The sequence below is a fragment of the Tiliqua scincoides genome, chromosome 4 (genome assembly GCF_035046505.1).
Source record: "Tiliqua scincoides isolate rTilSci1 chromosome 4, rTilSci1.hap2, whole genome shotgun sequence".
In the NCBI taxonomy this organism is placed as follows: Eukaryota; Metazoa; Chordata; class Lepidosauria; order Squamata; family Scincidae; genus Tiliqua; species Tiliqua scincoides.
The window spans coordinates 156,787,290-156,804,690 of NC_089824.1; the positions used below are offsets into that span (position 1 = coordinate 156,787,290).

The 17,401-nt window shown below is 44.0% G+C and overlaps 1 protein-coding gene across 1 annotated transcript in view; it reads left to right on the forward strand.

Annotated features, from left to right (window-relative positions):
• Nucleotides 1-3,640: 3,640 nt before the first annotated feature.
• Nucleotides 3,641-17,401, forward strand: part of SLC26A8 (solute carrier family 26 member 8) — a 40,236-nt gene continuing 26,475 nt past the window's right edge. The window contains exons 1-5 of the mRNA XM_066624613.1: nt 3,641-3,813; nt 4,597-4,736; nt 7,464-7,580; nt 11,389-11,561; nt 11,765-11,929. Of these exons, the coding sequence (XP_066480710.1) occupies nt 3,641-3,813; nt 4,597-4,736; nt 7,464-7,580; nt 11,389-11,561; nt 11,765-11,929 (768 nt within the window). The remainder of the gene's footprint in view (nt 3,814-4,596; nt 4,737-7,463; nt 7,581-11,388; nt 11,562-11,764; nt 11,930-17,401) is intronic.

A 17,401-nucleotide genomic window follows, 5' to 3' on the forward strand; every position in this document is an offset into this window, starting at 1 on the left:
AATCTAACTACTTGCACCCCCCCTCATTTTTTTAAAATAAGACTTTATAATAAATTATATTCCATAGCACTGTTGTGGTATTTATCTTTAAAATATATGAATTGTCAGTTGAATTTTTAAGTGAGTTAATAAACCTGTGCCCCCAAAAGTCAGTACTGCACTGCCCTGAGGTCTGCACCCTAGGCAGCTGCCTAGTTGGCCTAATGATAGCACTGACCCTGGATACAATTCCCATATGAGCCTCCACATATGAATAATAATAATAACAGGTATTTATATACCGCCTTTCTTGGTCTTTATTCAAGACTTTATTCAAGGCAGTTTACATAGGCAGGCTTTTATTAAATCCCTTATTAAATAGGGATTTTTACAATTTCAAAAAAGGTTCTTTCTTTCAAGAACGACTACATTCAAGGTGTTTCATTCCGATCTGGCTTCACATTCTGGCCTCCATCCTCCCACGCTCAGAGCAGATGGAATTGCTCGGCTTCAGCTTGTCAGCTGCTCCAAGGTCGCACGGTGCTGGTGGCCTCGAACTGGCGACCTTGTGGATGTTATCTTCAGGCAGACGGAGGCTCTACCCTCTAGACCAGACCTCCTGCCCTGAGTACTGAACTCTTTGTACAGTACTTAAGTTCTTCAGCAGAGGCCCTGCTCCATATCCCATACTGGATATCCCATATATGTACCCCATACAATAACCATAGTTTGGAAATATGGTGGTGACGTGACCAGATCTTCTTGGCAGCAGTATTTAGGTAATATAACTCCCTCTTCCTGGAGGGTTGCACAGCCCCATATGGCTAGTTTTCAGATGAGTTGTGAAGAACTAGTTTGGTCTGGCATTTGGCCTGAGTGGAATTGTTACCAGGCCTTTGTTGCTGCTGTGATTACGTTTGTGTTGCTGCTGTTGTGTTCCACTATCATTTACTGTGTCTTGTTTTGCTGCGGTTTATTTATGGGTGGCAAAAGCAGCCTAAAAATAACAACAAACAGACTTTTATTGTTTTAATGTCACTAAATGGTTCTTGCCAGCTTGATAATTTGGCAAGCTGTTCTCTGTGCTTGTTTAGAATAACTCTATTTTTTTTATCCTCCAGTCACTGTTAAAGAAGGAGGTATAGGACAAGTCCTTTAAACCTGCAAATAAACTGGACTCTGAGGTAATCCGTTGCTTTCCTCAACTGTCATTGTTCAGCAGTTGTCTGAGAGGAGGAGGGAATTTCCCTCCACACCAAATTCCCGCCTTTTCTTCCATATATGGTAACTCCACAGGTCTCTATGGAATATCTACCTACCTAGAAGGAAGACCCTATAACTTGCCTTTTGCTTTTTGTTTATTAAAAAAAAAACACCCACAACCCTGAAAATTAAAGGTGTGAGTTACACTTACATCACTGGAAAATTATCTAGAGGTAAATTGCAAGGCATTTTTTTGCCCTCATTTAGTCAGGAAATGGCAGAGAGTTAAACAGCAAGTCCTGCCTCAGTATGTGGGGCGCCAACCTGACTTTTCCCTTTAGGAGGCTGTGGCAGGGGCTGATGAGGAGGCTATCTGATAATTGCTCAAATTAAGGGGGGGATTTGGGGGAAAGCGTCAGAGCAAAGCAAAAGCTAAGGGGAACAGTTTCTAGGGAGGCTGAAGAAGATGGAGAGTAAATCGGGTGGAAAGAGGGAAAGGAGAGGTAGGGACAGAAAATTTGTGACCAGGAAGGGAAAACCATTCTCAAACCATATTCAAATCTTCATCTGGGTCACATTTACACTATTAATAGTTCTTATTCACACCTTAAGTAAAACCATTGGAGGCTGCAATCCTGTACATATTTAGTGAGCATAAGCCCACAGAGCACAGTGCGAATCACTTCTGAGTATACATATATAGCATTGCCCTGTAAGCATTATTTCTTTGGTACAAGTGAGCAGCACTTTTTTGAACGCTTACCCTAGACCACATGTTCACATATGGGTTTGTTGCACTTTAATCATTCTTGTATACACAATCAAGACAGGATAGATACATCCATTCCCCCCCCTTACAAAAAGTGTGTGTTTATGGACACATAAAGAAATATGAGACTTTAAACAACAAACAATGGATTCTTTCAGAATAGATGTCGTTGCTTTGTTCCATGCTCATCATTTATGCTCACATAAATTAAAATCTGCACTCCACAAGTAAGCAGAGTTGATAAATACAAGAATGGGGCAGCTCACAAAACATTAACTAATCTGGTTGCCTGCTCACTCCCCACCCCATGTGATTTGTTTTCACATAAAGGTTTGAGTAACAGGACAATTCTGAAAAAGGAATTATTTATGAGTGGGCATATTTAAGGCTAGACAGGCATACAATCTACAAACATATCAAAGGTCAAGTGATATGGATCACATTTCAAGTACTGTATAGTTGAATCATTTTTAAAAAAACAGTAATAAAAACTGATTCAAGGGTACTTTACATTGTTTTTCTGTTGTTGTTTTTCTGTCCATACTTATGAACACAGTATGAATTCCAACTTATATTAGTGATGTGTTTGTAGAACCAGGGGGTGATTAATTAATCTGAAAGACAAGGAGCCCAATCCATCCTCCCACCAGTGCAAGCACGCCAAAACAGCTCACGCTGCATTCTGTTGGGGGGGGGGACAGTCTGGGAGGTCTCCTGGATAAGAACAAATGTTCCTTTACACAGGAGTAAGCCTTCGTGGTGCGGAGGACCTGTGCTACTGAAATCACTAGTGCAGGTCCACGTGGATTCAGCCCATGGGATTGGGTCCAGGAAGGGTGCTCGGATTTGGGAGCTGCTGCTGCTGCTGCTACTGAACCCACCCCCTTCCAGTAGCCAATAAGCACTTCTTTTGCCTTTGTTGCCACCCTGGAGTGCCTTTCACAACGCCATAAAGTGTCGACTGCCACCAGAACTAGCGTTAATGCAACAGTAGGGCCCATTAGAATTGCACTGTAATTGTATTAATATATTTTGAGAATGTGTTCTATATATGGATAATTGATGCAAAGTAAAATGTGACAATGTGTTCCATATGAGATTTCAGAGACTATTTTTCTGTTGCACTGTATTTGAAACCTGTTGAACTATCCACTAATGCAGTGGTTCCCAACCTTTTTACACTTGCGTACCCCTTGGCAACCCGTTTCCATAAATTGTACCCTTCATATTAGCAGAATATCTGTAATTAATATAGTTGCTGTTATTTCAAATTTATATGTTTTCTACTACCGATCCATATCTGATAATACACAATTCGATAACCAGAAGCTAGCAGTTGCCGGAGCTTTCACAAGGCATTCTAATACAGACCTGCCTTTTCCCACCATTACTCAATTCTTTTTCAAGTATCCCTAAAGGTCCTGGCAAGTACCCCTGGAAGTACATGTACCCCAGGTTGGGAACCACTGCCCTAGTGCCATGATAGATGATGTATAAAGAATGTATTGGTCTGTAATACGTCTGCTCCTGTTTTGTGGATTAAGTATTTCATTCTCCAAGATCTTGTTTGTCCATTTCAAAACATTACTGTTTTCAAGGGCACTGTAGCCCAAAAGGGAAAAGCTTTAAAAACAATAACAACAATACCAACTCTTGATTTTGTTACTATGCCAGGACCAGTGAGACTAAATGCATGGAAATGTTGATGTTGGCAATGAGAGACATCCAGTAAAGGTGACATATAATATTAACAGAAAAGTCTACAATGAAGAAGAATTCCAACATGATTATGACAGAAAGCATTATTCACAAAGCCACAGGGATACTGAGAGCCCTCGAGTTAGAAGAAAGATCCAGTGCAGGTATATGTCATATCAGGAATTTTGTTCCGTTCAATAAAACACTTTGTTTTTTAAGTAAGTAATAACATCAAACTATAGATCCTAATTTCCTGAAGCATGCTATAAATGGTAGCATTGTTTACAAATGTTCTCTTACTCTGAGGAGGCCTCAACATGCCAAAGCTCCTCCAATCAATCAATGTTACTTTCCTCCAAATATGTATTATTAGTATTGTGGTGTTGCCCACATTTAATGTGTACATTTTGCATCTGATGTTACATATTTTATCTGTACTGTGTGATGCAAAACAGTGAGAATAAAATAATTATCTTTCAAGTTCCTGTAAGGCACTAGTACACTAGGAAGAAGCACTTTTTCCAGTTAGTACTTGTCTAATATTTAGCAAGGGGAGAATAACTGTCCCTATCCATCCCAACACAGTATGTTGTCTAGTGGCTGTTGCTTGTGTTTCTTCTACATCATTCTAAATTGTGAGCACTTTTGGGACAGTGGACAATTTATTTATTTGGTTTTCTGTGTCATCTGCTTTGTGAACTTTTTTTGTTGAAAAGTGGTGTATAAATATAAATAATATAATCATATTTTGTACTTTGCATACAAGACAATATAAAGGAACCAGACATTGAATTTGTTATGGAGAATAAATGTTACATATTTAAAGGAATTAGAGGAAATTAATAATGAATTTAATTTACTTCTGTCATTAAAAATGTAATCATAATTTGCAAAAACCTTTTCCTAGACAGAAAGATTATCTAGTAGCACCACCCTATTTGTTTCAGATTCTCTTGGGACAGGTTCAGGAAGATTATGCTCAAAATATTTCCTGTTCTAAAATGGCTTTGCTCATATCGTGTCCCAGAATGGCTTCTAGGAGACGTACATGCTGGTATAAGTGTAGGGATGGTACAGATTTTTCAAGGTAAATATTCTTTTTCTTATTTCTACATGTGTATCCCCCATTATTCTTAGGCTAGTGTTTCTCAAACTGTGAGTCAGGACCCACTAGGTGGGTCGCAAACCCATTTCAGATGGGTCCCCATTCCTTTCAATATTTTATTTTTAATAATAAAAATAATAATAATATGGTATGTGAATGCATTTGGAGAAATGTTACAGATCTGTACTTTGAACAGGCTACTGTATATATGCTTTTAACAATGATAGTCAATGGGACTCTTGGGTAAGTGTGGTAGGATTGCAGTCTAGTATTGTTAAAAATTTCCTGCTTGATGATGTCACTTCGTCATGACATCACTTTCCATGGGTCCTGACAGATTCTCATTCCAAAAAATGGGTTGTGGTGCTAAAAGTTTGAGAATCACTGCCTTAGGCCAAATTATTCAGGATACACCTGAAATTGGCTCACAACCACCCACAGTTTGAGAAACACTGCCTTAAACAGTATAAAAAGAATGAATTCAAATGTATTGGGGATTGTTAAACTAAAGGAGCAATTTTGCAACCATAACCTAAGAGCAGAGATCTTCTAATTCTGGAAATGAGACTATTTTGTCTGGAAAAATTCAGGCTTCATTACATGTACTGTATGTGCCAAAAGCATTTGTGCTACTAGTATAAAAGCAACATCTGTACAGTACACAACTGTTTAGTATAAAAAGTAAAAATGGTATTTAAATGAATCTGCCATGCATTAGAACCCCTTGTGGTGAAAAGAAATCTTCATAGTGCAGAAAGCATCTTGCCTGCTTTCCTGCCTGCGATCTTTCACTTGACCCTTCCTTCTCAGGCTCACCAGCCTTTCTGGCTAGCTTACAATATGGATCAAATCTGTCTAAATTCAGGGCCAGACCAACCACGAGGCTAACTGAAGTGGCTGTTTTGAATGGCGGGCTAAAGGGGGTGACAAACTGATGAGGGATGCCCCTCTCCCTGAATGTAACCCTCACTCCTCTCTGGCCCACCACCTATTCAACCACCATCTGGTGCCTACAAGCATAGTGGTAGTGTTGCAGGAAGAGAGCTATACTGTCTGTTTGATCCACTTCCATTGTCAAATAGAACAGGATCACTCTGCTTCCACCTCCACCTCCTTGTCAATAAGGCCAGGTGGGCCAGAATAAGAGGAGACAGAATGCCCATATTCCTCCTCATCTTTATATTGATCACCTTTACATTGATTAGCAGAGTGGTAAGTGTAGCAGATACTGCCTGCAGCATGATCTGTAGTCATTTTGCTTGAACGATGTGTCAGTTATAAACAAGGGTGGCCACAAGGTGTTGGCAGTGAAGATAAGGAGGAGGGGGGTGCTTCAGGATCAGTCCACTGCACTGTGCTTCCTATTCCTGGCTTGCCTGGCTGCTTCCTTAAATTGCTTAATCTTTCCATAAGAGGGAGCAGTAGCAGGAGCACTGGCAGGGTGCAGCAGGGCATGCTTTATGGCCATCTCAAACGGCTTGCCGGCTGCATGCAGAGCTGCATACTTCTGGCTTCCCAGTGGCAAGCCTGGAGCAGTGCTGTACGCAGCAGTGGTGATGGCACACAGAGTTCCTGCCAAACCAGAAGGTCACAGGGATACCGAATGACAAATGGCAAGACTTTCCAACACAGCTGCATCAGTGGAGTGGGGAGAAGGATAGGATTGGGTTGTAACTTTCTAATAAAATATTATACTTGAATTTGTTACATATTACATTTGTATTTGACTGTTTCTTCCCTTAGCTCAGGGAATCGTACATTGGATGATTCAGTTTTATCCCTGCACACTTTTCTGAAGTGGGCTAGGATAAAAGATATTGATTGGCCCAAAGTTACTCAGTGAATTTTATGGCTAAGTGCAGATTTGCACTTTCCAGTTTAAATTCAATATTTTTTCCTTGAGCTCATTGCAACGTACATGGAATTAATTCCAGCCTTGCAGAAACAATACTGTAATCTAGGAAAGATAGATCACCTTCCTGCAAATTCACTTACCTGAGCTACCCTTCTCAAACATTTTCTTCCTTTCACCTTCCCCATATTCTCTTCCCCGCCACACTCCCAGAATTCAATGTTGGAGCTAGAACTCTTTTCCTTTCCCCTCCTTCCTTTCTCCTTCTACAAGATGGGATAGAGTGATACTATGCAGGGCAATTTTCAATAAAATCCTAGTGGTGACAGATCCCTTTTCTTCCTCTAGAACAGCCATTTTCAACCGCTATGCCATGGCACACTGGTGTGCCACGAATGCTCTGCAGGTGCACCATGGGAGTTTAGGGAAGAGTCATTTATTAGTAGGGCCATTGGGGGTTGTGAACCCCCATCAACCCCCCCCCCCATTCAAGGCATGGTGTGCCTTGTCAATTGTCAAAAAAACTGATGGTGTGTCTTGACAACAATTTTAGTACCTTGTCAGTTTGCCATGAGACGATAAAAGTTGAAAATCACTGCTCTAGAACTTAAGACCAAACCATTGTATGACAATTGCTGTTGAACTCTTTGAAGTTTGGGATTGAAATGTTGGTTGAGTATCACAACAAATGAGCAATTGTAAAGAATATACAGAGAAGTGCTATAAAATAATTATTAATTATAATAATGGGGAAGGCTTTGGGGTTTTTTCCTGTAAAAATGCATAAATAACTTTATGCCTCAACACTATCTCACAAAAACCTTTTGGTATGCTTTTTAAAACATCCATTTTTCCAGGACTCTCTGGAATATTGTTAAGCGGATTGCCATTACCAGTTACCAATGGTTTTTATTCTGCATTTTGCTGCTCTTTAACCTATTTCATATTTGGAACATCACACCATATGTCCATTGGTAAGTGCTGATCTGTTAATTGAGGGTCTGTGAGATGTATACTTGGAGGTTTTATAGATTAAATCATGGCTTGTAACCTGTGATGGATGTTTCCTCCATAAATCTGTCCAATCCTCTTCTAAAGGCATGTAGGCCAGGTACCACCTCATCATCCTGTGGCAAGGAGTTCTGCATATTATTTATGCTCTGTATAAATAAATCTGTCTTTTTCTAACTCTCCTGCCAGTCAATTTTAGTGACTGTCCCCTGGTTCTGGTGTGGTGTGAGAAGGAAATTAACTTCTCTCTACTCACTCTATCCATCCCATGCAAAATTTTATATGTTTCAATTATGTTTCCTATCAGAGGCTTTCTTTGCTGACCGAAGAGCCCCAAGCATTGTAGATTTTCCCCGTAAGGGAGATACCCCAGCCCGGTGACCAAACTAATCAGTTTGGTCACTGTCTTCTGCACCTTTTCCAATTCCATTATATCCTTTTTGAGATGTGGTGATCAGAACTGGAAACAATACTCCAAATGTGGCCTTACCGTTGATGTGTACAATGTCATAATAATATTGGCCATTTTATTCTCAATCCCTTGTTTAATTATCCCAAGCATGGAATTGGCCTTTTTCAAAGCTGCTGCACACTGGATCGGCACTTTCATAAAGTTGTTCTCCACCACCCCAAGATCACTTTTCCATCACAGGTAGCTCAGAACCTGTCAGCATATATGTGAAATTTTGATTTCTTGCCACAGGTGCATTACTTTACATTTAGGGTGCAATTCTAACTGCACCCTGGGTCAGCGCAAGTCCCTTGTGCTGGCCCAGGAAGGTCACAAATGTGCTGGAAAGCACGTTTGTGCCTCCCTGGGAGTAAGCCACGCCAGTACATGGAGGTGTGCTGGTCCACAGAGGCCAGATCCAGCCTCCACGGCGGCAGCGGCAGGTGAGTCCACATAGGCCAAACTTGGCCTATGTGCGGGGGCCTGGAGGGCATGGAGAGGGTGGGAAGCAGGTGTTTCAGGGTGTGGGTGGGACAGTGGGCGAGCAGGCAGGGAGTGTGAGGCGAAATCAGGATCCAGCTGTTATGCCAGATCCTAGCCCCACTCCCAGGCAGCGTGGAGCAGCTCCAGGCTGCTTCGTTCTACTCGGATCTGTGCCACCTTATCAGGTGAAACAGATTCAAGTAAACCCATTGGGGCTGCTGTGGTTCTCCCTGGAGTAAGGGGAAAACTTTCCCCTTGCCTCGTGCCGAGTCTTAGGCAGCTTCAAACCTGTTCTGGATATGGCGCAGACCCACCAGCCTGCCTGTTCCAGCACAGGTTAGGATTGCACTGCCTGTTACATTGAAGCTCATCTGCCATAAACTAATATAGTATTTATAATCACAATTCCTTATCCATTACCTAATTTCATAACCTTGTCAGACGTGGTGTTCATATTCAAATTTCATTTATTATTTTATAGCTTAACAGTTATTCTTTCTCTGAATCTGGGAAGACAGGACTAAAAGTTAGGAATATCCTGCTGTATGGGACACAGAAGGTTTATAGGAGCTCTTCAAGGGTTTCATTTAAACATAGCAGGAGATTCAAGAATATAGTCTGATGACAATCTCAGCTCTTCTTTCCTTTTGTCACACTCTCCCTACACCAGGTTGTCAAGGAAGGATTTAGGAGACTATGGTCTTAGAGCTTTCCTCAGATGTTCACCTAAGCCAGGGGTGCCCAAACCCTGGCCCTGGGGCCACTTGCAGCCCTCGAGGCCTCTCAATGCGGCCCTCAGGGAGCCCCCAGTCTCCAATGAGCCTCTAACCCTATGGAGATTTGTTGGAGCCCACACTGGCCAGACGCAACTGCTCTCAGCGTGAAGGCAACTGTTTGACCTCTCACGTGAGCTGTGGGATGAGGGCTCTCTCCACTACTTGTTGTTTCACTTTTGTGATGCAGTAGTGGCAGCAAAGGAAAGGCCAGCCTTGCTTTGTGCAAGGCCTTTTATAGGCCTTGAGCTATTGCAAAACCTTCATTCATTCATATAAGTTCATCTTTAATATATTCATTTATGTAAACATGTAAATTTATTCAAATTTTAAATGTAAATTTATTCTTTTTCCCCCCCCAGCCCCCAACACAGTGTCAGATAGACGATGTGGCCCTCCTATCAAAAACTTTGGACACCCCTGACCTAAGCTAATATTTATAATCATAATCCCTTATCCCTTACCATGCAGAGTTCTTGCTGTGCAGAGTTCTGGCACTCATCTTTATGGATACTGACGTCACTTTTGTCCCTTGGTACCCCACTGTGCTATAGTTGACTGAGGGAAGCTGCATCCTATCCTGTTCCTCAGAAAGGGGGAGCCCAGGACAGGGGTGGAGCCAGGATCCAGCAGTTAGGCCAGATCCTAACCCCCAGCACCATGATGCTCAGATCTGTGCCCCTCTTTAGGTGGCACAGATCCAAATAGTCCCATGAGGGCCACTGTGGCGTTATCTGGGTAAAGGAATTCAATTCCTTTTGCACCAGGTTGCACCACAGCCAGCCCCAAACCCGCGCTGGATATGGGGCAGGCCAGCTGACCTGCTTATTCCAGTGTGGGTTAGGATTGGGCTGCTGGTCAAGTAGTGGCCATACAGCCAAATCCATGCATTCTTACTCAGTTTGCTTGTTGTGCAGTACTTCACTATTTTATTTAAATCTCTTTTCCTTGGATTTTTTTTAGTAAAACCATTCTGTTTTGGCTCCTTGCCTGTTAAGTTCATGTTCACTAGTAACTGACTGGATTGTCCCATCTTTAGAACTGCTCAAATTCACTATTTTGATTTAGTTTTAAATAAGTTCTTGTGGGTGGAGACCCTTCTTCCAGCACCCCCCACCTGGTTTTCCCAGGAAAGTGGCAGTGGATATCTACAAAGTTCCCCCCCTCCCCGTTTAGCCCTGGACCCATTCAATCAGTGAAGCAGAGGCAGGAAGCATTGGCCCTTAGTTAGCCTCTAGTTTTCCAAACACTCTCAGAACCCACATGGCCTGCTCATTACCTATGGTCACTGCACAGACCCCTTTTGCTGCTGTGCGGCAGGCCCATGGTGTTTCTGGGTGCACAGCAATAATGTGATACATTATAGTCAGACTTCTTGAGAAGCTTGGCTTGCCAGGACTTTGGGCTGCACTACCTCATGACTATGCAACTTAAAGGGAACAGTGCTTACTGCACCTGATATTTTGTCAGGCCAAGGGAGCTGTGCATAGTAGGTTCAAACTGGTTGTCTACATTCTCTATGACACATTTTGGGCACAATCCATGAATTGGTAGCATGCCGGCCTGTGGAGGCTGACTTAAGCCTTCACGCCAACAGAGGCACTGAGCCTTGCATTGGCCAATGCAAGATTCTAGGGTGGGCGGAGAGGAGGCAGAAGGAAAGCGTTCCAGGGCGGGGGAGGGTGGGCAACCGCAGGTGCAGGTGGGGAGTGGAAGGTGAGGCTGGGACCCAGCAATTATGCTGGATCACAACCCCGTTCCCCGGGCAGTGCAGACTGGCTTCAAGCTGCTCCGCTCTCCTCAGGAGGTAGCACAAGTCTGAAGAGACCCATAGGGGCTGCAGTTTCCCCTTATTGCTGGCTGAGTCACTTTAGGCACCTATCCTGTGCTGGATACAGCGTAAGCCCTTGGTTCCAGCACAAGATAGGATTGAACTCTTTGACAGATGTTTTAAGCATAGTGAATTAATGTACTGATTTGGGTAAAAGTAATACTTTAAAGTAGTAATTGCAATTGCTAATGGCACTGTCTTCAGCTTTGCTTTCCTCTACATTTTTGTGATAGGTTCTTTCAGCATCTTAAATGCAATGATGGCAAACTTTCAGAAATCTCTTAATATCAACTTTAAATTACCAGGAAATGGAAGCCTGGACTTCTCTGATGAACAATTTATAAGCAGTTATAAGGAAGCCTTAATTCTTTCTGCATCTACCACATTTTTAGTTGGGATTATTCAGGTAGGAAGTGTATTTAGTATTAATCTCTTGTGATTGTGACCTTCATGAAACAGATTTGAACTAAGCAACTAAATATTCAGAGCTTTAGGGGAGAATAATTGTCTTCAAGACAAAGTAAATTGGGGGATGTTGTGAGAAGTTTGAGTTGATGACTGAGTCATACATCACCAATGTTCATATTTTGTTTCTCTCACTTTTTTTAGCTGCTTTTATGCTTCATTGGCGTGGGATATGTCACAACGTATCTATCAGAAACTCTCATGAATGCTTACCTCACTGCAGCAGCACTACATGTCATTATATCCCAGTTCTCCTTCATTTTTGGGATTGTAATTGACTTTCATTCAGGCCCTTTGGCATTTTTTTATGTAAGTAAATCTAACCTTTACAGGAAGACATGATTGTTTCTTGGCAGGTTAGGAAAAGAACAGCTTAAAGATTCCCACAAAAGTTTCTTCTCTTAAATCAAATGTCAAATTAAAATGTCTAGCTCTGTTGCTGGAAAAGATGGCAGGGTTCTTTGGCTGCTGAGTAGCTGAAATGCCCAGAGTGCCTCAGTACTGCAGGGTAAATCCAAGAAGCCCTTGCTATCTTTTTTAGCTCCAAATTTAAATCTGAGAAGCACAGCAGCAGATAGTCCCTAACCTCACAAAGAAACACAGCATGAGATAAGGTGTAAGAGGAAGGGCAGGGTCCTGGTGACCACAGTTTTTAGCTTGGCTACCACAACCAGTTTCAACAGCTCATATCTTTCAGAAGCTTCAAATGCTGCTCCTTGTTGTGATAAATCAAGCAGTGGTGCTGCCATGAAATGCAATTTCATGGGAAGGAGATTGATAACTAGGTCTACTGAGAACATAATCACTGGATACTGGCAAGCAACTAAATGAACATGAGGGACGCATGGCTTTGTGGAGTGAATGACACTGGCAAATTCAGTTCAACCTGGGGCATGACAGGACTCTGACAGTTCCCTGAGTGAGTTGATTGGTCTAGTCTAGTGCCAGTCACTGTGATTAGCTATAGCACTGCACAGCACTATCTGAGGTGTATGTAGCTTTTTCTGACCCTTTCTCCAAGCAGACTGCACCTAGGGGTAAAGCCTCTTGCATACAAAGCCTGTGCTATTCCCCTTGGCTTACAGTCTGACACAGAGCACCTTGAGCAGTGGAATACCTGCAACTCTTGGTTGTGTGTATAGGGCTGAAGGGCATATCACAGGGTTTGAAGACTACAATAGTCCCATCATAGGTCTGTTTTCTGTCTGCTCCTGTGTGATTAACATGCCCAATCCTAATCTGGTTAACAGGCCCAATCCTAACCTGGGCTAGCCTAGAGTATACAGCAGCACTGACGTATTCTCCACTGTATGCTATGGGCTGTAAAAAACTCTTTTACTTACCTAATCCGTTGCTGTCTTGTTCCCAGTGGGCCTACTTAGATCTGTGCCTGCTCTTCGGTTGGCATAAATCCAAATGAGTTAAAGGGGGCATGCCAAGCCCAGGCCAGGGGCATATTGGCTACATAGGATATTGCTGCCACCAAATCCTGCCCCCAGCCTGCCCTTGATATGCCCTTAGCTAGTTCCGATCCTCGCTCTGATCCTCCCCTGCGATGCCCCCTCTTCCAACTTACCCGCTCAACAACAGACTCTGGAGGTCATTGGTATGGCGCCAGCTGATTGTACTTGCCCATGTGTCATAGCAGCAGCTGTCAGGCCATTGACCCAGACTTGCACTGATGGAATGCAAGTTCTTTGGCCCAGATAGGATTGGGCCACAGGTTTTGTTCTCTGGACCTACAGGCTCAGGTTCTAGTCCCACTGATTCTCCTTTTTTTAATCCAAAATTATTGCTGCCAAAAGGTCATCCATAAGGCTGCTTTTTCTTTGTAGCCTTCTTTCTCAGTAAACTGCTCACAATGTTACAGTGTTGTCTTATATGATCTTGCTCTTACAACATCCATTCTTTTTTGTCTATGCTGCTCACATCCCTCAATTTTGAAAATGTTTGTTCTCATTGCACAGACACTAACCAGTCACATTGTATTTTTTTTTTTACATTATGTGTGAGGAAATATTTGGACTATTTACATTGTATGTGAAACATACTTCTGCAGCAGTTATAGCCCCACAGCTGTGTCCCTGTACCCTCCTTCATGGCAAGTGGATTGGCATGCAAAAGAACTACTGTAGCAGGCCAGTTTCCTCTCAGATTTGACATTAAGGAATGTCATGTATGCATTCCTCAGCCTGGCACATATGACCTTTGGTAGCAGCAGCAGCTGCACACTCAGCATTCCATGCAGGCAACAAATAGATGAGAGGATTTAAGATCCCAGGAAATTTCTGGGCCTCCTTCTTTGGCTTCTAGGCCCCCTTTTTGACCCTTGACCTGTGTACAAATTACCCCATTTACTCCCCTCTCATGGGTCCTGTGTGTAGATGTGTTTTTCCAAGTTTTTTGTTATGGCACCAAAGCACCCACTATGGGATGTGGAAATCCCATAGTATTTTAACCTCTTTATTTTAAGCCATTCCAGGCAGTGATGGGAATATGCAGAAGATGCTATTTGGTTCGGCAAGCACCTGTGCATTGTAGTTGCTGCCTGGAATGGCTCCTATGGTGAGTGGGAGGGGCTGCTTACATGGCACATTGCAGCGCCTGCAGTACTTACCATTTTGTCCCCACCTCTAGCTATGCTAATGGTTATATTTGGAGTTTCAATTTTTTTATCTGTCTGGATTTTGAAGTCCCATGAAATTTTGACTGCTCATTTTCTACCACCTTTTCAGGAATGTGCTCCCACCATTTCTTTACTGATATTATTCCATATTTCTCACACAAGTTCCAGTGGAACAAAGCAGTGACTTTATTGTGACAAAGTCTGTGTGCTGCGCCCACTTACAATGTGGTCAATTGTTTCATCTTTTACTGGGCCTACACTTGGCATCATTCAAGAGCTTTTCCAATTTTGTCTTCATAACATTTGTTTGTAGTGCCTGGTCTTGTGCAGCAAATATCAGTTCCTCTGTTTCTTTCTTCAGTCAGCAACCACTTCCAGTTGTAATAATAATAATAATTATTATTATTAAACATCTCTCAACTTACATGAACATATAAAAACAATACAACTACAAATCAAGCAAAACAATAAAACTAAACAGAACTGTGACAGGATAAAACCAAATGAATCCAGTTGAAATGGAGCTAAAATGTCTGGAGACATTAAAAGACCCTTCACCTGGTGCTGAAATGACAACAGACTCAATGCCATGTGTACCTCAGAAGGAGAGCATTCCAAAAGTGCCACCAAAGAGAATGTCTTCTCAGGCCTCCTTTTGCTTTTCCTTACTATTTAGTAAGGGATTCCAAGCAGAACCTCTGAAGCTGATCTTAATGCCAGGGTAGGTTCATCTGGGAGAAGGCGATCCTTTAGATAAGCCAAAGGGAAGCTCATTGCCTAGGGCAGGGGTCGGCAACCTTAAACATTCAAAGAGCCATTTGGACCCATTTTCCAGAGAAAAGAAAACCTCGGGAGCCACAAAATCCTTTTGACATCTAAAATGAAGATAACACTGCATATATAGTTTTTTTTTTACCTTTATGCTATGTATAAAAAAACTATAGTGTGTCGCATTTTTAAAATGAACTGCTACAGAGAAAACAAAATTTTATTTCAGCATGCAACAAAAACATTTTGAATGTTAAAAAAAGACGCCGGGTTGAAGATAACTTTCAAATAGCAGAATTCAATAGCAAAATTCAAAGCAGAACTTCAATTATCACCTTGCAGCAAACCAAAAATGCTGGAGCGAGCCAATTTGGTGCTATAGGCAAGATTTGGGCTGGTGTCCTCCCTAGCAGAAAATCCTGACCAATAGTAAATAGTCATCTTTGTGCCTTTTCCACAGTAATGTAAAAGAGGTACAATGGCTTACTTACCTTTCAGGACAATATCCTGCCACTTCTGGACAGCAGACGGAGTTGTACCAAATTCCAACAGGTGTGACCCTAAGGTCCCAAGAGGGGAGGAGGAGGGGGAGAAAAGGGGCTTTGTGGGCACTGAGTAGTGAGCCCCACTGAAAAGGACAGGGCTCCCCTCACGCCCAGGGAAGCCCAAGACACCAGGCAGCCAGCAGGGACCGTCCCTCATGCTTCGCCTGAGTGGAGGGGTTCCCACCTGCCACTCAAACCTGGGCTGCAATTCGCAGCGCCCTCCCTCAGTGGCCCGGGAGACGACGGCCTACTGGAGCCCTTCCTTTGATGCCCTTCCCCGCTGAGCCCATGCGTGGCTGCACCAGCGCCGCCAGCTCTCCCTGTCTGGCCATGGGGGTCCCTGCAAGGAGCCCCCGCACCCGCCACCAGCGGCTCTGTCCCAAGGTTCAGCCCGCTGCAGGGCGAAGGAAGGAAGGGCGCAGGGAAGAGATGCCCGGCTGCCCTGTGCGGGAGGGTCCCCACCCCCTTGTCCAGCAGGGTGCTTGCTCATAGTGGGGGGTGGAGTGCAGGTCTGGGAGAGTGCCGCTGCCCCTGCCTGCCAAGGAAGGAGCTGCTGTGGGCGAAGGCGGCGCCCCGGCCCTGCACTCAGCAGCCAGTGCCCGCAGCACATCGCTGCAAGGCACCCCCCCACGCCCGCCACCAGCAGCTCTGTTCCAAGGTTCAGCCCGCTGCAGGGCGAAGGAAGGGCGCAGGGAAGAGATGCCCGGCTGCCCTGTGCGGGAGGGTCCCCGCACCCTTGCCCAGCAGGGAGAGCAGGTCCGGGAGAGCGCCACCGCCCCTGCCTGCCAAGGAAGGAGCTGCTGTGGGCCAAGGCCGCGCCCAGGCCCCGCACTCACCAGCAGCCAGCGCCCGCAGCACATCGCTGCAAGGCACCCCCGCGCCCGCCACCAGTGGCTCTCCCGGACCTGCTCTCCGCCCTCCACTGTGAGCAAGCACCCTGCTTGGCAAGGGGGCGGGGACCCTCCCGCACAGGGCAGCCGGGCATCTCTTCCCTGCGCCCTTCCTTCTTTTGCCCTGCAGCGGGCTGAACGTCGGGGCTGAGCTGGCTGGGTGGCAGCCGCGGGGAAGGCGCCCCGCTTCCAGCCCCCACTCGAGAGCCACATCAGACCACTGAAAGAGCCGCGTGTAGCTCTGAAAACACAGGTTGCTGACCCCAGCCCTAGGGCAACCTGATGTGGCTTGCATCAGAGGCAGATTGTGAGGAGAGCAAAGAGGCAGGGCATTTGGGGTGCCTTTTACCACAAGTCTGCTGCCACTTCCCTCTAGACCAGGGGTGTCAAACTCGTTTCATACAGAGGGCGGAAGTTAGCATTCAGGGCTCCAGTTGAGGGTCGGAAGTGATGTCATTAAGCAGAAAGTGACATCATTAAGCGGCTAATGGCCAGAAATCAGACCCTGTTCTCATATAGAAACTCATTAACTGCAAATGACAGAAAAGAAAGTATGCAAATCTTGATCATATTTCAAGATTTGGGAAAGCCAATTTTCATGTGGACTGCCATCTCAGTTGTAATACTCAGCAGCTGAGAGCCTGAAGGCCAGATGAAAAGCTTCTGGAGGCCAAAATTCAACAGTGAGAAGATATGCTTTATTCAGCTGGTCCCAGTATAATTGATTTCTAAACTGGAAATGCAACTCAAACCAGAAATGGCCAATCCAGGTGAACCATCCACCTGTCTTGATAGGAGTGAGCTTCTATTTATTGAATTTTAGAATACCTGGGAACAAATAGTTTTGAACATGTGGGGCTTTTTTCTAAGTAAAAGTGCCCAAGATCAAGCTGTAATTCTCTAACATATAAGGTATAGCCTTTGAGTACTACAGTAAAAACAAATCTGAGAT